This window comes from Pan paniscus, chromosome 11, assembly GCF_029289425.2.
Source record: "Pan paniscus chromosome 11, NHGRI_mPanPan1-v2.0_pri, whole genome shotgun sequence".
Classification (NCBI taxonomy): Eukaryota; Metazoa; Chordata; class Mammalia; order Primates; family Hominidae; genus Pan; species Pan paniscus.
In genome coordinates, this window is record NC_073260.2 from 108,882,777 (window position 1) to 108,907,627 (window position 24,851).

General features: G+C 37.5%; 1 protein-coding gene across 10 annotated transcripts in view; it reads right to left on the bottom strand.

Annotated features, from left to right (window-relative positions):
• The window catches only part of CCDC171 (coiled-coil domain containing 171), a 446,519-nt gene that overhangs the window by 302,820 nt on the left and 118,848 nt on the right, over nt 1–24,851 (bottom strand). For all 10 annotated transcript variants that reach the window (XM_055092101.2, XM_055092103.2, XM_024930188.4 and 7 more), the window contains 2 exons: nt 14,946–15,038; nt 5,843–6,003 (listed from right to left, as the gene is read on the bottom strand). In XM_055092101.2, coding sequence (XP_054948076.1) covers nt 5,843–6,003; nt 14,946–15,038 — 254 coding nt within the window. The remainder of the gene's footprint in view (nt 1–5,842; nt 6,004–14,945; nt 15,039–24,851) is intronic.

A 24,851-nucleotide genomic window follows, 5' to 3' on the forward strand; every position in this document is an offset into this window, starting at 1 on the left:
ACTCAAAAGAAGATATTTATGCAGCCAACAGACATATGAAAAAACGCTCATCATCACTGGTCATCATAGAAATGCAAATCAAAACCACAATGAGATACCATCTCACACCAGTTAGAATGGCGATCATTAAAAAGTCAGGAAACAACAGGTGCTGGAGAGGATGTGGAGAAATAGGAATGCTTTGACACTGTTGGTGGGAGTGTAAATTAGTTCAACCATTGTGGAAGACAGTGTGGCAATTCCTCAAGGATCTAGAACTAGAAATACCACTTGACGCGGCGATCCCATTACTGGGTATATACCCAAAGGATTATAAATCATGCTGCTATAAAGACACATGCACATGTATGTTTATTGTGGCACTATTCACAAAGACTTGGAACCAACTCAAATGTCCATCAATGATAGACTGGGTTAAGAAAATGTGGCACATATACACTATGGAATACTATACAGCCATAAAAAAGGATGAGCTCATGTCCTTTGCAGCAACATGGATGAAGCTGGAAACCATCATTCTGAGCAAACTATCACAAGGACAGAAAACCAAACACTGCATGTTGTCACTCATAAGTGGGAATTGAACAATGACAACACATGTACACAGGGCAGGGGCAGGGAACATCACACACTGGGGCCTGGCAGGGGGTGGGGGGCTGGGGGAGGGATAGCATTAGGAGAAAGACCTAATGTGAAGACCTAATGTAAGCGAGTTGATGGATGCAGCAAATCAACGTGGCACATGTATACCTATGTAACAAACCTGCACGTTGTATACATGTATCCTAGAACTTAAGGCCAAAAAATAAAGATAAAAATAAATTTAAAAAAAAAACTTTTCCAGACTGGAAAAAGTAGACAGAAGAGTCCAGGAGGAACATCTCTTAGAAGAAATTTAAAATGATAGCGTCTCTGAGGTGTAGGAACATGAGAGACTTTCGGTTCTGTTAGTGTTTACAAATAATTTAATAAGTGATTGGTTAATCACATGAACTAATACAGTTTAAAATGAGGCAATTATTAACTATTCTCATCTGTTGATTCTGCAAATATTTTCTGTTTTGTTTTGGTTTTTAGACAGCGTCTCACTTGGTCGCCCACACTGAAGTACAGTGGCATGATCATAGCTCACTGCAGCCTCGAACTACTCAGCATAAGCAATCCTCATACCTCAGCCTCCCAAGTAGCTGGGGCTACAAACATGCACCACCAAAAGCAATCCTCCCCGACCTTGGCCTCCAGCAATCCTCCCACCACAGCCTCCCAAAGTGCTGGGATTACAGGTATAAGCCACCACATCCAGCCCAATTCCATAAATCTTTATTTAGCAGCTCTTATGTACCTTTCTAGGCACTGACAGACAGCAATAAACAAAATAAAGTTTCTTGTTACATAAGACAGACAATAAATAACAAAGAACACAATAAAATGTGCTATAAAAAAAGATGGGTTAACAAAAATTAAACTGTAGAAAAAATAAAGTATGCTGAACCCCAAAATATAACTCTATGGAAAAGATGGGAAGAGGGAAGGAGTAAGTGTCTGTGGTGTGGGAGAAGCATATAATAGAGATATATAAGCAGAAGCCAATAGATATTTAAAGGTAGAAACTGAAAAAATGGCATACTATGCCTGTTATTTAGAAATATGAAATCAAATATCAGAAGAACCAGCAATAAGATTTGAAAGTAGATGCATCAAAGGAGTAGAAACTGATAGTGGAGAGCAATGGGGCATGAAACTGCTGTTTTTCATGAGCCTAACAGTACCATTTTATTCATTAGACTGTGTACATGTATTAATTTGGTAAAATCAAGATTTTAGTTAAAAATTGCTGTTACTCAAAAAATAGATAATTAAGTGCATCTCTCATTACACACACAATATACACACAGCTTTTTTTTTTTGGTACTATTTTATAAATAAAGGCCAAACTGTGTCCACTGAAATGGGGGAACACACCTTGCTGTTGAGCATTCTGGCGGACAAAAAAGCTGGCTCCTACCATGCTGCTAAACTCCCAACCAAGAAGGAGTAAGTGGAGCAAGAGTAGGGCAGGTTAAGGAGATGCCTTGTCTCTGAATTCTGATGGGAAAGGGCCAGGACTTAAAAGGTGGAGGATTTAGGCAAGAAAGGGAAGAGAGGAGAAGTAAGTTTGTAGCTAGGATCCCTTCTTTCCTACTGGAGTCCCATTTTTTTTTTTTTTTTTTTTTAAGACTCCAGCTAAGAATTTGACAATAACAGGCTATTTTAACAAATAGCCATCTTTGGACTATGTTTTACATATAATGTAAACAAAAATAATGCTACTAAGTTACAATACCATTGATATGTTTATCCTTTTGGGTGATATATTTAGAAAAATAAATTCCTAAATATTGAGTCTAAGAAATAAATTTAGATGCAGTCCATTCAGCATGATATATTTGACTAATGATGTTTCAAATTAAATTTATGTTTCAACTATACCTAAGGATTACTATGATCTCTTTCTCCCTACTATTGCCCAGCAATCAGTTATCACAGCTAACGAAGACTTTACTATATTTGAAAATTCAGATGGTTAATGGGTACAAAAATACAGTTAGATGGAAGGAACAGGATCTAGTGTTTGGTGGCACAACAGGGCAACTATAGTTAACAATAATCTATCACATATTTCAAAATAACTAAAAAAGTGGAATTGGAATGTTCCTAACATAAATAAATGATAAATGCCTGAGTTAATGGATAGCCCAATTACCCTGATTTGATCATCACACATTGTATGCTTGTATAAAAATATCACACATACCCCATAAATATGTACAACTATTATTTACCCATAATTAAAAATAAAAAATATTTTAAAAAAAAACAAAAGATTATTGAAAAGCTTTGGTTTCATACTGCAAGTTTTAGATGGAAAAAAATTTATTCTAAGAAATTTTGATTATAGAATTATGGAATATATACATTCCATCTAAAATAATTTCATGTAGGAATGTCTACTGTTATGAAACTATGGACCAAAACTATAACTCTGCAATATACACACAGCTTTTTTTCTCCTGCCTTTAGTGAGATCCTGCCGAGGTCTGCCTGGCAAGAAACAGAAGCTTAACAACCTTAACCAATGGCAGGTTCAAGCATGATAAACTGCTACATCAGTTCACAACAGGTAAAACAATATACTGCTCCAAAACTCCACATTCTCAAAGTTGTAAGTTAAAGGTATTATTTACCTTAAAGACCTAAAATCTATCAATTCTCTATTTGGAATACATTAACCAAAACTTAGAACTACTTTGAAACAACAGAATTTTTTTCAGAAATTCAGAATCTTCTTTAAAAAATATTTAAGAAATTCAGAATCATCTTTAAAAAAGGTTTTTTAAAGATGATTCTGAAGTATGGTCAGAAGTACAGGCAGAAAATGGAAAATGGAAGTACAGGTAGATCCCTCAAGTCACATCATTCCTTCTTATACTACAGATAGTAGGGATGGAAGTGGCTTTCATTTCACATACACGGAAAAGGAAGATGGGATGGGAAAAGGAAAGTCACAGAAATTTTCAATGATTATTGGGTTTAGTTATTACTTGTCATTATTTATTTATTATTATTTAACTTGTATTATTATGACAGTTATATACAGATGAAGAAGATATAAGGGACATTATGTTAAAGCATTAGGAGTGTTAGTTAGCTAGTGCCTAGTTGGAATATGTAACTAATGTTTAGAATTGTCAGTTGGTGCTTACTGGAATACTAAATTTGAGTAAAAATTTTCAAGTACCAAAATACAAATAACAGCAAAACAAAACTTAAGGAAAAAAACTGCTTTGGGGTCCAATTAGGAAAGTATATAGGTTAGACTCAGAGCTTAAGTGTTAGCAAGTAGGTTAAAATTCCTCCAGTCCAATCTTTATGAGACTCTCTTCTTCAACATCCATGACACAGAATCATCCACTCTGTGTTATGAATTTCCCAAGACAGGGAACTCACTAGTTCCCTGAAAGATGTCTATTATTTCATTGCTAGAAAGCTTTAATTATTGGGAGCTCATTCTGACTTCTTACAGTTTTACTTGTAGGTCCTAATCATTACCTTAAAGCAAAAGTAAAGAAATCTGCACTATATTCTACATAAAAGCCTTTCAAATAGATTTATATGCAGAATAATATTTGAATACATATTTGAATAATATTTGAATACATTCAAATGTATTAAATGTATGCATTCAAGCAATGGTTCAAAGAACATAAAGGATAAATAAGTCCTTAGAATAACATTCACAGAATGTCATTTAAGTCATACTAGAGGAAGCAAGGAAATTCAGTTAAGAATTATTGGTTTAAAATATTATAGGCATTATTAATTAAAGAAACAAACAGTTTAAGAGTTTTTAATGTTTTCAGTCTTTCAGGTGCAATCTTCATGATTTTTGTCACACTCACAAAAATTACCGCTATTTAAATAACACTTTCACTTAAGTTAACTCACTTCTTATAATAAATGAAGCTTTTCTTTTTTTTTTGAGATGCAGTCTCCCTCTGTTGCCCAGGCTGGAGTGCAATGGCGCGATCTCAGCTCACTGCAACCTCTGCCTCCCGGGTTCAGGTGATTCTTCTGCCTCAGCCTCCCAGGTAGGTGGGATTACAGGTGTCCGCCACCACACCTGGCTAATTTTTTTATTTTTAGTAGAGACAGGGTTTCACCATGTTAGCCAGGCTGGTCTCGAACTCCTGATCTCAGGTGATCTACCCGCGTCAGCCTCCCAAAGTGCTGGGATTACAGGTGTAAGCCACCGTGCCCAGCCAATAAAGCATTTTAAAAGGGATCTTTATATTGTGGCTATAAATGGAAAACCATTATCTACTTGCCATAAATAGAAACTAAGATTAAAATATAATTCTAATATGCCAATGTATTATCATGCCACATACTAATGGTAGTATGAATTTCACCCTCTGGGGGGAAATGGTTTAAAATGTCTACTATTGACTTATTTTTGGAAACATATTAATGCATTATAAACTTCTTAAATCATTGCACAGAATTTTGAAGATGAAAGGCTTTTAAACTGAAAAAGGTTAAAATCAGTAGGAGTCAGAAAGATTCTAATTCTGCCACTTAGGAGCTGTATGTCCTTACTCTTGTTTAGCCTCAATTTCCACATCTGTAAAAGAGATTTTTTTAAATACCTTCCTCATACGGTGTTAGACAAATGAAACTGCAATGCTATGTATGAAGTGAGCCACAATGCATGTTGGCCACTATTAGTAGTAGTGTTACTGCTATTATTATTATTTCTGTAGTTTGAGAAAATGTCAAATATTATCCATCTTCATATAGACCATTTTACGTGACTTAGAAATCTTAGCCCCAGATCTTAGCCTTAGATCATAGCTCACTTCAGCCTTGAACTCCCGGGCTCAGGTGATCCTCTCACCTTAGCCTCTCGAGTAGCTGGGACTACAGGTGCACACCACTATACTTGGCTAATTTTTTTATTTTTTTGTAGAGACAAAGTCTCACTATGTTGCCCAAGCTGGTCTTGATACTTAAAGATATTGCGTTACATCACTCATATAATACAAACTACATTAATGTATTTACTTTCTAGTTTATTACTCAATTTCTTGGGCTACTTGGAATATACTTCAATATCCAAAAGAGCATTTCCATTTTTACCTATACCGGAAAGTATAGTTACGTTTTATGAAGTCACTTGCCCCAGTCTACCACTGACATTAATGGGAGCTATATATATCTAAAATACATAGTATACATTCATATTTTATATAGCTCTTTTAAAATCTTTATGTTAATTTAGAGAATTTTACAATAGAATACTTACAAATTTAGTTTTGCAAAGCTCTCTTGTGCATTATGCTTTTCTCGCTCATATGCACTTTCAACTTCTTTGAATTCATTCTTGATAATTTCCAAATCAGCAACAGCTTCTGCTTGACTGGCCTTCTCTACTTGCAAAGCTCCTTCAAGGTCTCGAATCCGTAACTACCAGACGACAGACAAGTAATTAAATCAAGCTAAGAAATGCTAGCATCAATCTTAAATTGAGTAGAATACTTTGTCGGTAACAGATTATCATTCATCCAAGCACTTCTTTCTTTCTGCTTTGGCTTAAAAAAGAAAAATAAATAAAAGACAGTTTATTCCCTTTCTCAATATGTTTAAATGAAAGGAGAAAGAGTAGAAGAATGAAGAGTTAACTGTGTTATGAAAGATAGGCTGGTACAATATAACCCATTCTATCAAAGAAAAATAGATATGTAGACACAACTCAATCTAAATTTTCAAAGTTTCAAATTTTTACCTACTAATCCATTCAGATACTTCTTTTATAAAATATAATAAATTAAATGTTTGGGTTTTTTAAGAGACAAGGTCTCACTTTGTCACCCAGGCTGAAGTGCAGTAGTGTGATCATAGCTCACGGCAGCCTTGAATTCCTGGGCTCAAGTGATCCTCCCACCTCAGCTTCTCAAGTAGCTGGGACTACAGGTGCACACCACCATACCCAGCTAATTGTTTTATTTTTTGTAGAGATAGGGCCTTGCTGTCTTGCCCAGGCTGGTCTTAAACTGCTAGCTTCAAGTGATCCTCCCACCTTAGCCTCCCAAAGCACTGAGATTACAGGCATGAGCTGCTGCTCCTGGCCTGGTTTTTGAAAACTAAAGGGAAGTATTCTTCCTCTCTTACAAGAAACATTATTACATGAGTATCTTTATAAGCCTAAGAAATTTAACAGATCTTTTTATTCCTGAGATTTCTTACTATAGAAAAGTGATCTTCTTATTGTCAAACAATACTATTTGACTGAAATATTTATGGTTATCGTTATTTGATATCTGGGATTTACTTCAAAATAGTCTGGAGGCAGCCGGCGCCTGTAGTCCCAGCTACTCAGGAGGCTAAAGAGGGAGGATCGTTTGAGCCAGGGAGTCAGAAGCTGCAGTGGGCTGTGACTGCACCACTGCACTCCAGCCTGATTAACAGTGAGACCTTCCCTCAAAATAAAAAATTTAAAAAAAAATGTTTAGGTCTGAAACTGGGAGAGTTCCAGGAGGTAAGAGATAAAACACCATTGACGTGAGGAAAGTATTGAAGCTGGGCGATGGGTATGTGGGAAGTTCATTTTACTATTTTACTTTTGCATATACTTGAAATTCTACATAAAAAGACATTTTAAAACTATATTCCCAGGCCAAGGTGGGCAAATCACCTGAGGTCAGGAGTTCGAGACTAGCCTGACCAACATGGAGAAACCCCGTCTCTACTAAAACATACAAAATGAGCCAGGCATGGTGGTGCGTGCCTGTAATCCCAGCCACTAGGGAGACTGAGGGAGGAGAATCACTTGAACCTGGGAGGCGGAGGTTGCGGTGAGCCGAGATCACGCCATTGCACTCCAGCCTGAGCAACAAGAGTGAAACTCCGTCTCAAAAAAAAAAAAAAAAAAAAAAAACTATATTCCCTGTGTCCACCAACCATAGCATGAATAAACAAGAGATTCCAACAAAATAATTATATGTAGCTGTAAAAAGGCTACAAAACAACTCGTGTGAGTGTGTGTGTGTGTGTATGTGTGTGTGTGTGTGTGTGTGTGTATAAATTTAAGGGCCTACAGGCCAAGCACAGTGGCTCATGCCTGTAATCCCAACACTCCGGGAGGCCAAGGCGAGCAGATCATTTGAGCTCAAGAGATTGAGACCAGCCTGGGAAACATGGTGAAACCCCATCTCTACAAAAAATACAAAAATCAGCTGGGCATGGTGTCACACGTTTGTAATGCCGGCTACTTGGGGGACAGAGGCGGGCAGATCACTTGAGCTGGGGAAGTCAAGGCTGTAGTGAGCCAAGATCGCACCACTGCACCCCAGCCTGGGTTACAGAGCAAGACCCTGTCTCAAAAATAAATAAATTAAGGTGTAAAAGTGTAGTTTTGTTACCTGGATATATTGCATAGTGGTGAAGTCTGGATTTTTAGTGTAACCAACACCCAATAGTTTACACTGTACCCATTAAGTAATAGCTCATCCCTCAACCCCATTTCCAGCCTCCCACCCTTTTGAGTCTCCAGTGACTATTAATCTACACTCTATGTCCATATGTACACATTATTTAGCTCCCAATTCTAAGTCAGATCATGTGGTATTTGACTGTTTCTGAGTTGTTTCGCTTAAGATAATGGCCTCCAGTTCCATCCATGTTGCTGTAAAATACATGAGTTTATTCTTTTTTCAAAACAACTACTAAAAAGAAAATTCTCAGCCGGGCGTGGTGGCTCACGCCTGTAATCCCGGCACTTTGGGAGGCCGAGGCAGGCGGATCATGAGGTTAGGAGATCGAGACCATCCTGGCTAACACGGTGAAACCCCGTCTCTACTAAAAGTACAAAAAAATTAGCCAGGTGTGGTGGCGGGCGCCTGTAGTCCCAGCTACTCAGGAGGCTGAGGCAGGAGAATGGCATGAATCTGGGAGGCAGAGCTTGCAGTGAGCCAAGATCGCGCCACTGCACTCCAGCCTGGGTGACAGAGCGATACTCCCTCTCAAAAAAAAAAAAGAAAAAAAAAGAAAATTCTCTATGTAGTTCTCCACATAGTGTTCAAGAACAATGTATTGCTAACATATGTTGAAAATAGCAGGTTCCACATCAGTGTATATAGTATGCTACATTTGGCGTAAATAAGTGAAAAGAATAAAAATAAGCAGGCAGGAGGGTAGAGGAATGGGAGGGACAAGAATAAAGCAAGAACTCTTGATCTAATATTGTTTTAATTTTTTAACTCTGTAGATAGTTTACCTTTTCAGAAAATAAAGTTTAAAAGAAAAATAGTTTCTTTTTAGAAAATAGTTTAAAGACGTGGTGGGGATAGAAAAAAAATGTGTCACATTAGACAGAAAATGGGCTTTAGAACCATAAAACTTGGGTTTGACGCTGTGCAAACATAACAGATATTAGAATAAAACAAACAAACCAACAAAACTCAGGCTGAATCCCAGATCTACAAAATTAACTAATGCGACTTTGGGCATATTACTAAAACTCCAAATATTTGAGGCTTCTCATCTATAAATAGTGAATAATAATAATGTCAACTAGACTATCTACTTTGCGGGGTGGCTACAAGGATCTAATCAGGCAATTTGTTGTTGTTGTTGTTGTTGTTGTTGTTGAGACGAAGTCTCGCCTTGTCCCCCAGGCTGGAGTGTAGTGGTGCAATCTCAGCTCACTGCAACCTCCGCCCCCTGGATTCAAGCGATTCCCCTGCCTCAGCCTCCTGAGTAGCTGGGATTACAGGTGCCTGCCACTACACCCAGCTAATTTTGGTATTTTTTTTTTAGTAGAGATGGGGTTTCACCATGTTGGCCAGGCTGGTCCCGAACTCCTGACCTCCAGTGATTTGCCCACCTCAGCCTCCCAAAGTGCTGGGATTTCAGGTGTGAGCCACCGTGTCCAACTGGCAATGTTTATTTAATCAATATTTATTAAGTACTTAATATATGCCAGTCAATATCCTAATGCTCAAGACATATACAATAATGAAACTACACAGTCTTAGATCTTGAGGAGCTCATAGGTTTTAAGAGAACATAGACTGCGAAATAATATGGTATATGCTTCCTGTGACAGATGCATGCACAAAGGTCCTGAATTCAGAGAAAAGTTATGGAACTCTGTGTGAGGCAAGCGTCACAGGAATGGCAACACACAACCTGAGTTAAGAAAGATAAACTCACCAGGAAATGAAGCCTAAGACACTATGAAAATGTTTCAACATTAATCCATAAAAATGATAATCACCAGAATTATTTTTAATTATCCAAAATTTCTGGAATAATTGAAATGTTTATTCTTTTTTGGGGGGGAGGGGGGATGGGGACAGAGTCTCACTCTGTCACCCAGGCTGGAGTGCAGTGGCACGATCTCGGCTCACTGCAACTTCCACCTCCCAGGCTCAAGCAATTCTCATGCCTCAGCCTCCAGAGTAGCTGGGACTACAGGCATGCGCCACCACACCCAGGTAACTTTTGTATTTTTAGCAGAGACGGGGTTTCGCCACGTTGGCCAGACTGGTCTGGAACTCCTGGCCTCAAGTGATCTGCCCACCTCAGCCTCCCAAAGTGCTGGGATAACAGGTGTGAGCCACTGCACCTGGCATGAAACGTTTATTCTTATACTAAAGTAAGGGAGTAAAATAGGTAGATACAACTGGATTTAAATTTTTTAATTGTACCTCTTAAACTCTATTTTTCTTTGTTATTTTGTCTAAATCCAATGTTTGTAAGCCAAATAGTAAATCTGGGGAACATTTTCTTCTTGTCTACATTGCTACCTTCTTTTAGAAAATAAGCACACTCAATCACAAATGGTAAACCAATCAATTGAAAGAAAAATAGACTACAAAATAACAAATTTGAGTCAACTCTTTTAAGTCTGCTTTCTCATTTTTATGCCAAAATATACAAACAATAACAGATTTCAAATACATATTCAACAGTAGTTTATAAGATGGTGATTAGTTATAGCTACTTAGTACTCTACTTTCCATTAAACTGCTCTGAAACCGAAAGGTAGTAGATGTACCTCATTGAAAATACTTGTAAATATTTATAGATTTATGATTCAAATATAAACTTTTCACTTTTTCTCAGTCATAGCACTGAGATATCAAATATTAATTTTAAACCATATAAGTAAAAAATAGGTAATAATTTTCTTATTTATAGTAATTAACTATATATTCCCAGGGATGTATCACAACTACAATGAAAAACCTAATTTTGAAATTACATTTTTTTCATAAATTTAAAACTTCAGCCTATTACTAAAAAGTCAAAAAACAGCATGTTACTTTTTTTTTTTTTTTTTTTTGAGACGGAGTCTCACTCTGTCGCCCAGGCTGGATTTCAGTGGTGCAATCTCTGCTCACTGCAGTCTCCGCCTCCTTGGTTCACGCCATTCTCCTGCCTCAGCCTCCGGAGTAGCTGGGACTACAGGCGCCCGCCACGACGCCCGGCTAATTTTTTGTATTTTTAGTAGGGACGGGGTTTCACCGTGTTAGCCAGGATGGTCTCGATCTCCTGACCTCATGATCCACCCGCCTCGGCCTCCCAAAGTGCCGGGATTACAGGCGTGAGCCCCCGCGCACGGCAAAAAAACAGCATGTTAAGATGCTGGTGAGGCTGCTGAGAAAAGGAAATGTTTATATATTATTGGTGGGAATGTAAATTAGTTCAGCCACTGTGGAAAGTGGAGTGGAGATTTCTCAAAGAACTCAGAACTACCATTTGATCCAGCAACCCCATTACTGGGTATATATCCAAAAGAAAATAAATCATTTACCAAAAAAACACATGTACTTTTATGTTCATCACAGCACTATTCACAATAGCAAAGACATGGAATCAACACAGGTGCTCATCAATCAATGATGGATTGGATAAAGAAAATGTGGTACATACATACCATGGATTACTACGCAGCCATAAAAAAGAACAAAATCATGTCCTATGCTACAACATGGCTGCAGCTGGAAGCCCTTATCCTAAGCAAATTAACACAGGAACAGAAAACCAAATACCACATGTTCTCACTTATAAGTAGAAGCTAAATACTGGATACTTGTGGACATAAAGACGACAGCAATACACGCTGGGGACTACTAGAGGGAAAAGGGCAGGAAGGGGGCAAGAGTTGAAAAATTAACAATTGGGTGCTATGCTGAATACCTGGGTGACAAAATCAATCATGCCCCAAACCTCAGCATCAGGCAATATACCCAGGTAACAAACTACACATGTACCCCCGGAATCTAAATAAAAGCTGAAATCATAAAAGGAAACAAAGAAAAGAAAAGAAAAAGAAAACTTCAGTCTTATTACTTATTGATGCCATTTTAGTGACCTGATCTTAAAGAAAAGTATGTAAGCTTGCTTTAACAAACAGACATGCTCAAATATAGGGATCTGAGAATTTTTAGGTAAAAAGAACATTTCATTAAAGTCAAAAGTAAAAACATAAATTTTAATACAAAATCTTTACAAATACAGTTGTATCTTACATTGGGAGTTCTTTAAACAATAAGGTAAAACACTATAAATTGCATTAATTAAAACAAGATAGGAAAAAAGTGTAAGTCTTTAAAAATGTAAATTAAATTAAGTAATTTAGACATATTGAAAGCAGTAGCTTTTAATATAAGTAGCTTTTGATGTAGATATCAAATCTAAGTTTTAGAAAAATAATTCTGGTAACTAACATTGGCAAATAAAGTAACAGAGTGGTGATAGGAGGTTGGGTGAAAAGATAATAAACACCTAAATCAAGGCAATAACTTTTTTTAGTCTAAACTAGTTTTAATCTATCTGCTTATAGCTACTTTTCATTTACTGATTTTGGCAATCCCACCATCCTACTTGATATGAAATTCAAGAGCACAAATAAAGTGAGACGATTTTCAAACTTGCTAAAGCCAAATAAGCTTAAAACTACTTTTTCTTCTGGAAAAAGTGCATATATTTTATTTTCATACAGTCTATTACATTTGTTCACAAAGTAGTGCTCAAATGTAATAACTGACCAGCTAAATAACATGAAATAAGAACATCTTAACAGTTTATACTGAGAATCTAAGTTCATAAAGATACTTTCTACCTTCCTAGATTTAAGCAAACAAAAATACTATTATAGGTATAAAATCTTCATTAAAGTTAATCTCTTTAACAGAAGCATAACAAATACCATATTTATTAGATTTTAAAGCATATTATCAAATGCTGAGAAAACATTTAAGCGAAAAGTCATAACTGTCTATAAAATATTAAAATCAAGAAAGTAGCAGGTCCAACAAATCTCCTCCTATGTAATTTCCTTAACTTTCCTAACACCTGGGAAACTGGCTGATCCAAGATAAGCTACCGGCAGTTGCTTGAGAGAATATAAAGAAAGGAACTGTTCACAAAAAGCAGGATGTCAAGAGTAAATGTACATTGTTCAGGTAACTTTGCATGACCATATCCTCAAAGGGCACTATGAACCTCTTAAACTGCTCCTCAAAGTCAACATGTTCAAAACTTACCATTGTCTCTCTTCAGACTTCAGAGTTTGACAGTCAACTGCATCTGCCCACTTTCACACATACTGCAAACCTTGGTGTTCTCTTCTATTGCTCCTTCCCTCCCCTCACACTGCAAATTAGTTACCTAAAATCATGCATTCTTAGTTTGTCCCCTGTACCTTTCCAATCACTGCTATTACCAATTACCACAAATTGGCAATTTAAAACAACATAAATGTATTATCTTACAGTTGTGGAGGTCAAAAGTCTGAAATGGGTTTTCTGGGGCTAAAGTCACAGTGTTAGCAAGACTCCATTCCTTCTGGAGACTCTAGGGAAGAAATCTTGTCTTGCCTTTTCTAACTTCTGGAGGCCACCCACATTCCTGGGTTCATGGTGACCTACTCTGACCTCTGCTTCTGTCATCACATCTCTGCCTCTGACTGTGACCCTCCTGCCTCCCTGTTATAAGGACTCTTATGATTACATCAGTCTCAACTAGATAAACTGGGACAAACTCCCATCTCAAGATCCTCAAATAAATCACATCTGCAAAGTCCCATTTTCCATGTAAGGTAACATATTCACAGGTTCTGAGGATAAGGGCAGATGTGGACATCTTTGAGGGACTGTTATTCTGACACAGGAGCCCTCTTTTCCATTGCTACAGTTGTTGTCTTGATTCAGGTGTTCATCATCTCTTCACCCAGCCTCCTATCTTCACTCCCTTCCTTTATCTACCAATATGGCACCAGAGTTATTTTCCTAAACTTAGATTTCATATCTGTCTGTCCCAAAAGCTGCAGTGGCTTTCCATTGCTTTCAAAATAAGTCTAAGTTTCTTAGCACAAAAAAGGACTTTCATAATTAGTCTTCATCATGCCTTTCCACCATTATCTCCAAACTTTTCCCTAAGCTCTACCACTCAACACTGCAAGTATTGCTCAAAAATAAACAAGTACATTTTATTTAGTGGCTATATCCAAGCAGTTGTTTAGAACAGTGGTCAGTAAACATTTTCTGTAAAGGGCCACAGAGTAAATATTTCAGTTTTTGTGGACCATAAGGTCTGTCTCGACAAGCACCCATAAACAATATGTAAACAAATGGGCATGGCTATCTTCTAATAAAACTTTACAGAAAAAGGCTGCAGGTCAGACTTGGCCCATGGGCAGTAGTGTGCCAACCCCTAATAAAACGCCCTGCTCTCACTTCTCTTAGAAATTCCTTCTCATTCTCTAAGGCATAGCAAAAAGGATAATTTCCTTAGGAGGCCTCCATTTAATTCCCCTCCCAGATTTAATCCTTTTCTTTATTATATTCCCATTGTATTTCAGTATTTTGTACTTCTATGTAAGCATCTATATATCTAGAGATAGATATATAGTATCTCTGACAACAAAATGTAAGTTACAAGAGGAGCTCATTCATCTTTACACCTTCAGCTCTTAATACAGTGATATGCATAGGATATGCACTCAATAAATAACATGCACATTTTTTCAACGTTCTCAAAAAGAAATCCATCCCACAGCCGTAAAAGAACACTCCAATCTGCAAATTTCTTTGCAGACTGCCAGGTAAGTTCTCTGTCACAACTACTCCACTCTGCCACAAAAGTAGCTATGGACAAGACAAAACTTCACAAGAACAGACAGTGGGTGAGACCTGGCCTGTAGGCTATAGTGTGCCAACTCCTCCACTAAGGTAGCATATCTCAACTGTATCCTAACCTTATATACAATAATGAGTGTCATAACAATATGTTACCCATTCTCAATGCACACCTTCATTCTCTGAACATAGTGCTGTTTTTCCCAGCTGTTATAACACAAAGTAAGAAAATGCAGGCCAAAATATTTGTTTACATTTTACCTGAATAATTTCAGAATTAAATTTTGATTCCAAATGCGCTGCTCTTTCTGCTTCAATGTTTTCTTCTAATTTCCTCACTCTTAGAGTAGTTGCCTGAAAACAAATTAAAAGTTTAAATTCATAAACATTGGTATTTAAAGAAGATATGGATCACTACAGTCCAGAATTATAATTAACACTTTAGATTAGTGGACTTGCAGCCTCATTTTTTTTTTTTTTGCAAGAATGGAATGTAAAATTCATGCTCAGGAAGAATGCTTCCAGAGCCTGCTTTTTTTTCTTTACACTTTATAGAGGTATAACTTATATATAATAACCTACACATAGTGAAAATATACTTTTTGATACATTTTTATACACACACACACACAAACACGTACACACCCATTAAATCACTGCCACAATCAATATAGGAAACATTTCCATCACTCTTAAAAGATTCCTTATGTCTCTTGGTAATGCCTTCCTCCAGCCCTCACCACCCCACCACATACCCAAGTAATCACGAATCTGCTTTTTGTCACTACAGAGAGGTTTGTATTTTCTGGAGTTGTATATAAATTGAATCATATATTATGCTTTTTATTGCCAGGCTTCTTTCCCCTTACATAATTATTTTGAGACCCATCCATGTGGTTGCATGCATCAATAGTTCATTCATTTTCATTGTTAAATAGTGTTCCACTTTATTAATAGACCACAATTGGTTTATCTGTTCACCTAATGATGGACATTTGACTTGTTTCCAGTTTAGGCAATTACAAATAAAGCTGCTATGAGCATTTGTGTGCAAGACTTTGTAGAGACACACACTTTCATTTCTCTGGGGTAAATAGTGAAGAATGGAATGAATGGGTCAAATGACAGGTACATATTGATTTTTTTTTTTTTTTTTTTTGAGACGGAGTCTCGCTCTGTCACCCAGGCTGGAGTGCAGTGGCACCATCTAGGCTCACTGCAAGCTCTACCTCCCGGGTTCATACCATTCTCCTGCCTCAGCCTCCCAAGTAGCTGGGACTACACGTACCGGCAACCATGCCCAGCTAATTTTTTATATTTTTAGTAGAGACGGGATTTCACCGTGCTAGCCAGGATGGTCTCGATCTCCTGACCTCGTGATCTGCCCGCCTCGGCCTCCCAAAGTGCTAGGATTACAGGCGTCAGCCACCGCACCCAGCCATATTGAATATTTTATGAAACTGCCACACTGTTTTCCAAAGCGATGGTGCCAATTTACATTACTAACACCAATGTATGAAATTTTCCATTGTTCCACATCCTCACCAACACTTGCTACGGTCATTTTCTGTTTTTGGTTTCTTGAGGTTTTATAGACAATCAAATAGGCATGTAGTGGTTATCTCATTTTAGTTTTAATTTGCATTGCCCCAATGACTAATGACACTGAGCATCTTTTCATGTACCTATTTGCCAACTGTGTATCTTCTTTGAAGAAGTATATGTTCAAATATTTTCACCATTTTTTAATTGAGCTGTTTATTTTCATATTACTGAGCTTTAAAAGTTCATTATACAATCTGAAAACAAGTCCTTTGTTAGATATATGATTTGCAAATGTTTTCTCCCAGTCTACGTCGTGTCTTCTCCTTCTCTTAACAGTATCACTTGCAAACCAAAACTTTTCATTATGATGAAGTCTAATTTATCAGTTTTTCCGGCAAGAGTCAGTTTCTGGACAGAAGCAGAAGTCAAGATCTTTATTTTTGAATACAATTTTTGTTCAGAAAATGCACCCCTGGGAAGTAGCGGATTACTAGTCCCAAAAAGGGAATCGGTCATGACCAAGAATCTGTTCGGGACAGAAAAACAGAACTATGGGAACATCCAGCATGTCTCAACATAACAGTAGCAAAGAAAAGCCATGCCTAGAGTCCTGTCAATGGGGTAGTTCAATAGGGACAGAAAAAGGCATTACTAATTTGATTTCCCTTCCTAGATGAAATTTGGCGAAAAAATAAATTAATATTCATTATATTTACTAAACCATTTACCCTAAGCCAAGTTTTTTTTTTTATACTTTAAGTTTGAGGGTACATGTGAACAATGTGCAGGTTAGTTACATAGGTATACATGTGCCATGTTGGTGTGCTGCACCCATTAACTCGTCATTTAACATTAGGTGTATCTCCTAATGCTATCCCTCCCTGCTCCCCCGACCCCACAACAGGCTCCAGTGTGTGATGTTCCCCTTCCTGTGTCCATGTGTTCTCATTGTTCAATTCCCACCTAAGAGCGAGAACAGGCGGTGTTTGGTTTTTTGTCCTTGCAATAGTTTGCTCAGAATGATGGTTTCCAGCTTCATCCATGTCCCTACAAAGGACATGAACTCATCTGTTCATATCCTTCACTCTGCTTCGGCTCACGCTCAGTGCACTGCACCCACTGTCCTGCACCCACTTTCCGACACTCCCCAGTGAGATGAACCCAGTACCTGAGTTGGAAATGCTGAAATCACCCTTCTTCTGCGTCGCTCACGCTGGGAGCTATAGACTGGAGCTGTTCCTATTCAGCCATCTTGGCTCCACCCACTTAGCCAAGTTTTTATTAATGTTCAACTTGATTAATCTGACTTTCCTTCTCTCCCACCATTTCTTTTTGTTTACAGACAAAGATGGTAATGGATCACAATGAAAAGAAATAGAAATAAAAACTGAATAATCCACAAACTAATCAAGCAGTCTGTGAATAACTTAGAAATGACTATACTTCTTTCTGGGCAAATCCTTCCCATAATGATTATCATAGTGCACAGCATAAACACAAACATCCCTTCTTCTCTAGAGGCCTTTGTAGATGCACATGGTTCTGATGGCCTTCAGAGTCATGGAGTAATCCTGCTTCAGGATATAATCACTCTGTGTTTTGCAAACATGAAAATCACAAAATATTCTTTTACAATGAACTATTTGCTTTATTTAGATTCTACAACCCTATGGAAAATATTTCTTAATGAGCTATTATACTAGAAAATAGTTTTGGTTTTTTTTTTTACAGAAAGCAATAAATCCAAATATGATCCTTTTGGGTCTCAAGGTAATTTAAATCCAAAGGATAAAATAATACTTTGAATAAAATCTGACATTTATAATTTATACTACTAGAGTATTTAAAAATAACAGGCATTCCGCTGAAAGGTGAAACTAGTAAATATTCACAGTTTTGTCTGAAGACTCAAAACACTCTGAAAACCAAGAAATGAGGACATTTGGATATCTGATGTAACTAAGGAATTATTATTACTTTTTAGGTGTGATAATGATTAGAATTTTTTTAAACCCCAATCTTTCGGCCAAGCACAGTGGCCCCCGTCACTTTGGGAAGCTGAGGTGAGAGGACTGCTTGGGGCCACGAGTTTGAGACCAGCCTGGGCAACAGAGAAAAACTGCACCTCTATAAAAGAATTAACTAAGTAAATTTTTTTAATTAATAAATAAAATAAACCCTTATCTTTTAAAAAATACATACTAAAGTGTTCAGGGATGAAACTATATAATGTCTAGATATGGTTTAAAATAATCAAACTGGAGTTAGGGGTGGGGGTTGGTGTTCATAAAATAAGATTGGTCATAAGCTGATAACTGTTGAAGCTAAATCATAGGCACTTGGTTCACTATAATATTCTTTCTACTTTCATGTATGTGTGAAATTTTCCATATTGAGAAACATTTTTTAAACAACAAAACCAAAGTTATTAAAGTTAAGGGGGAAGTATGGCAATGGTATCATTATTTACCCAATTAACAAAATTAGGCCAGGCACAGTGGCTCACACTTGTAATCCCTGCACTTCAGAAGGCCAACTCAGGCAGATCACTTGAGCCCAGGAGTCCAAAGCCAGCCTGGGCAACATGGTGAAGCACCAATTCTACAAAAAAAATCCAAAAATTAGCCAGGCATGGTGATGTGCACCTGTAGTCCCAGCAACTTGGGAGGCTGAGGTGGGAAGATCACTTGAGCCCAGGAAATCAAGGCTGCAGTGAGCTGTCATGGTGCTACTGCACTCCAACCTAGGCAAGAGGAACGAGACCCCAGCTAAAAATATATAGGTATATATTTTGACAATGACAACAACAAAAAACCACTAGAATGAATTAAGACTTTCACGACTAAACAGAAAAAGTAAATGGGAAGTGGGAGTTTAACTCAAACTATTCCTACATATATTGCTGACGTGATAAGATAAGGCAAAGAAAATATTCCCCACATAGTCACTTTTTTCCCACCCTTCTCAAAAAATGTTTCCACAGAATACCAGTCCCACAGGACGTTCTTAGCTATTATATAAAAAAGCAATTACATCATCAGAAGCATGTGACAAACACAAAATTAAGCCAAACAATTTTCTTTACTAAAGACTTATCAAAATGTTAACATGACAATCTTGAAAAAGAAGAATAAAGATGGAAGACATATGTCATAATTGCAAAACTCACTATAAAGCTACAGTGATCACCTGAGCACGGTGGCTCACGCCTGTAATCCCAGTGCTTTGGGAGGCCAAGACAGGTGGACAGCTTGAGCCCAGAAGTTCAAGACCAGCCTGGGCAACATAGTAAAACCCTGTCTCTATCAAAACAAAAACAAAAAACAAAAATTAGCCAAGTGTGGTGGTGGCCACCTGTAAACCCAGCTATAAGGGAGGCTAAGGTGAGAGAATGGCTTGAGCCTGGGAGGCAGAGGTTACAGTAAGCAAAGATTCAGCCAGGTGACAGAGCCAGATTCTGTCTCAAAAAAAAAAAAAAAAAAAGCTACAATAATCAAAACAATGTGGTACCAGCAAAAGGATACACATATAGATTCATATAGATCCACAGAAAGGAACTGACAGTCCAGAAATAAACTCACGAATGGGTGGTCAATTTATTTTTGATAATGGTGCCATCACCACTCAATGGAAAAGATTCATCTTTTCATTAAATGATGCTGAGACAATTGGATATAAACAGGCAAAAGAATAAATTTGGATCCCATACCTCATATCATATAAAAAAATAAATTCTAAATGGATCAATGACCTAAATATATGAGCTAAAAACCATAAAACTCTTAGAAGAAAACATAGGGGTAAATCTTTACAGCCTGGGCAACATAGTCAAACCTGGTCTCTACAAAAAAATTAAATTAGCCGGGTGTGGTGAGGCACACTTATGGTCCCAGCTACTTGGGAGGCTAAAGTGGAAAGGACGGCTTGGGCCCAGGAGGTTGAGACTTCAGTGAGCTGAGATCATGCCACTGCACTCCAGCCTCAGCAATACAGCAAGACCCTGTCTCAAAAAAAATCCAAAAATCTTCATGACCTTAGATTTGGCAATGGATTCTCAGATAGCAAAAGCACAAGCATAAATAAACAAACAAACAAACAAACAACTTCATAGAAATTAAAAACTTATTACAACACTATTCACAATAGCAAAGGTATGTAATCAACCTAGGTGTCCATCAACAAATGAATAAAGAAAGTGGGTTATATATACACAATGGAATACTACTTGGCCACAAAAAAAAGAATGAAATGCTGTCATTTGCAGCAATATGAATGGAACTAGACGTCATTATGTTAAGTAAAATAAGCCAGGCACAAAAAGACAAACATCGCATGTTCTCACTCATATGTGAGAGCTAAAAAAGTTAATCTCGGCTGGGCATGGTGGCTCATGCCTGTAATCCTAGCACTTTGGAAGGCTGAGGTGAGAGGATTGCTTGAGGTCAGGAGTTCAAGACCAGTCTGAGCAAAATCTCTATAAAAAAGTGAGACCTCATCTCTATTAAAAAACAAAAACAAAAAAAAAACTATAGGCCAGGCACGGTGGCTCATGCCTGTAATCCCAGTACTTTGGGAGGCCGAGGTGGGCAGATCACCTGAGGTCAGGAGTTCAAGACCAGGCTGGCCAACATGGCGAAACCCTGTCTCTACTAAAAATACAAAAATTAGCTAGGTGTCATAGCAGGCACCTGTAATCCCAGCTACTCAGGAGGCTGAGGCAGGAGAATCACTTGAACCCGGGAGGTGGAAGTTGCAGTGAGTGGAGATTGCACACTGCACTCCAGCCTGGGTGAGACAGTGAGACTTCATCTAAAAGAAAAAAAAATCCTAAAAAATTAAAAAATAAAAGTAAAAAAAGTTAATCTCAAGGACGTAGAGAGTAGAATGACAGGATAGTTATCAGAGGCTGGAAAGGGTGTCAGGGTGTGGGTGGCAGGGCAGACAGATTGACTAATGGGTACAAACATACAGTTAGAAGGAATAAGTTCTAAAGTTAGATAGCAGAGTAGGGTGACTACAGTTAACAACAATGTATTGTATATTTTAAAATAGCTGGAAGAGAGATCTTGAAATATTCCTAACACATAGAAATGATCAACGTTCAAGATGATGAATAGCCTAACGAGTGACTTGATAATTTCATTCTATGCACATAAAAAAAACACATGTACCCCATAAATATGTATAAATTTTACGTAACAATACAAAATTAAAACTAAAAGACAAAAAACATATGTGTATCCAAGGACTTTATTAGGAAAATGAAAAGATAACCTAAAGAATGGGAGAAAATACTTACAAATCATATATCTGAGCACGTTCTAGTATCCAGAATAAAAAAAGAAATCATACGATAAAAGGACAACTCAAAATATGAGTACAGGACTTAGATATTTGTCTAAAAAAGATATGTAAATGACCAATAACTATATGAAATAATGCTCAAAACTATTAGTCACTGGGGAAATGAAAACTAAAAACATGAAGAGATACCTTCACACCCACTACATGGCTATAATTTATTTTTTTTCTTTTTTTTATTATACTTTAAGTTCTAGGGTACATATGCACAACGTGAAGGTTTGTTACATATGTATACACATGCCATGTTGGTGTGCTGCACCCATCAACTCGTCATTTACATTAGGTATATCTCTTAATGCTATCCCTCCCCCATCCCTCCACCCCACGACAGGCCCCGGTGTGTGATGTTCCCCATCCTGTGTCCAAGTGTTCTCATTGTTCATTTCCCACCTATGAGTGAGAACATGCGGTGTTTGGTTTTTTGTCCTTGCAATAGTTTGCTCAGAATGATGGTTTCCAGCTTCATCCACGTCCCTACAAAGGACATGAACTCATAGTTTTTTATGGCTGCATAGTATTCCATGATGTATATCTGCCACATTTTCTTAATCCAGTCTATCATGGTTGGACATTTGGGTTGGTTCCAAGTCTTTGCTATTGTGAATAGTGCCGCAATAAACATACGTGTGCATGTGTCTTTATAGCAGCATGATTTATAATCCTTTGGGTATATACCCAGTAATGGGATGGCTGGCTCAAACCGTATTTCTAGTTTTAGATCCTTGAGGAATTGCCACACTGTCTTCCACAATGGTTAAATTAGTTTACAGTCCTTCCAACAGTGTAAAAATGCTCCTATTTCTCCACATCCTCTATAGCACCTGTTGTTTCCTGACTTTTTAATGATCGCCATTCTAACTGGTGTGAGATGCTATCTCATTGTGGTTTTGATTTGCATTTCTCTGATGGTCAGTGATGATGAGCATTTTTTCATGTGTCTGTTGGCTGCATAAATGTCTTCTTTTGAGAAGTGTCTGTTCATATCCTTCACCCACTTTTGGATGGGGTTGTTTGTTTTTTTCTTGTAAATTTGTTTGAGTTCATTGTAGATTCTGGATATTAGCCCTTTGTCAGATGAGTAGATTCCAAAAATTTTCTCCCATTCTGTAGGTTACCTGTTCGCTCTGATGGTAGCTTCTTTTGCTGTGCAGGAGCTCTTTAGTTTAATTAGATCCCATTTGTCAATTTTGGCTTTTGTTGCCATTGCTTTTGGTGTTTTAGTCATGAAGTCCTTGCCCGTGCCTATGTCCTGAATGGTATTGCCTAGCTTTTCTTCTAGGGTTTTTATGGTTTTAGGTTTAACATTTAAGTCTTTAATTCATCTTGAATTAATTTTTGTATAAGGTGTAAGGAAGGAATCCAGTTTCAGCTTTCTACATATGGCTAGCCAGTTTTCCCAGCACCATTTATTAAATAGGGAATCCATTCCCCATTTCCTGTTTTTGTCAGGTTTGTCAAAGATCAGATGGTCGTAGGTGTGTGGTATTACTTCTGAGAGCTCCGTTCTGTTCCATTGGTCTATATTTCTGTTTTGGTACCAGTACCATGCTCTTTTGGTTACTGTAGCCTTGTAGTATAGTTTCAAGTCAGGTAGCATGATGCCTCTAGCTTTGTTCTTTTGGCTTAGGATTGTCTTGGCAATGCGGGCTCTTTTTTGGTTTCATATGAACTTCAAAGTAATTTTTTCCAATTCTGTGAAGAAAGTCATTGGTAGCTTGATGGGGATGGCATTGAATCAATAAATTACCTTGGGCAGTATGGCCATTTTCATGATATTTATTCTTCCTATCCATGAGCATGGAAGGTTCTTCCATTTGTTTGTATCCAATTTTATTTTGTTGAGCACTGGTTTGTAGTTCTCCTTGAAGAAGTCTTTCACATCCCTTGTAAGTTTATTCCTAGGTATTTTATTCTATTTGTAGCAACTGTGAATGGGAGTTCACTCATGAGTTGGCTCTCTGTTTCTCTGTTATTGGTGTATAAGAATGCTTGTGATTTTTGCACATTGATTTTGTATCCTGAGACTGCTGAAATTGCTTATCAGCTTAAGGAGATTTTGGGCTGAGATGATGGGGTTTTCTAAACATACAATCATGTCATCTACAAACAGGGACAATTTGACTTCCTCTTTTCCTCATTGAATACCCTTTATTTCTTTCTCCTGCCTGATTGCCCTGGCCAGAACTTCCAACACTATGTTGAATAGGAATGGTGAGGGAGGGCATCCCTGTCTTGTGCCAGTTTTCAAAGGGAATGCTTCCAGTTTTTGCCCATTCAGTATGATATTGGCTGTGGGTTTGTCATAGATAGCTCTTATTATTTTGAGATACGTCCCATCAATACCTAATTTACTGAGAGTTTTTAGCATGAAGGGCTGTTGAATTTTGCCAAAGGCCTTTTCTGCATCTATTCAGATAATCATGTGATTTTTGTCATTGGTTCTGTTTATGTGATGGATTACGTTTATTGATTTGCGTATGTTGAACCAGCCTTGCAACCAGGGATGAAGCCCACTTGATCATGGTGGATAAGCTTTTCGATGTGCTGCTGGATTCAGTTTGCCAGTATTTTATTGAGGATTTTTGCATCAATGTTCATCAGGGACATTGGTCTAAAATTCTCTTTTTTTGTTGTGTCTCTGCCAGGCTTTGGTATCAGGATGATGCTGGCCTCATAAAATGAGTTAGGGAGGATTCCTTCTTTTTCTATTGATTGGAATAGTTTCAAAAGGAATGGTACCAACTCCTCCTTGTACCTCTGGCAGAATTCGGCTGTGAATCGTCTGGTCCTGGACTTTTTTTGGTTGCTTAGGCTATTGATTATTGCCTCAATTTCAGAGCCTGTTACTGGTGTATTTTGGGATTCAACCTCTTCCTGGTTTAGTCTTGGGAGAGTGTATGTATCCAGGAATTTATCAATTTCTTCTAGATTTTCTAGTTTATTTGTATAGAGGTGTTTATAGTATTCTCTGATGGTAGTCTGTATTTCTGTGGGATCGGTGGTGATATCCCCTTTATCACTTTTTATTGTGTCTATTTGATTCTTCTCTCTTTTCTTCTTTATTAGTCTTGCTAGCAGTCTAACAATTTTGTTGATCTTTTAAAAAAACAGCTGCTAAATTCACTGATTTTTCTGAAGGGTTTTTTGTGTCTCTATCTCCTTCAGTTCTGCTCTTAGTTATGTCTTGCCTTCTGCTAGCTTTTGAATGTGTTTGCTCTTGCTTCTGTAATTCTTTTAATTGTGATGTTAGGGTGTTGA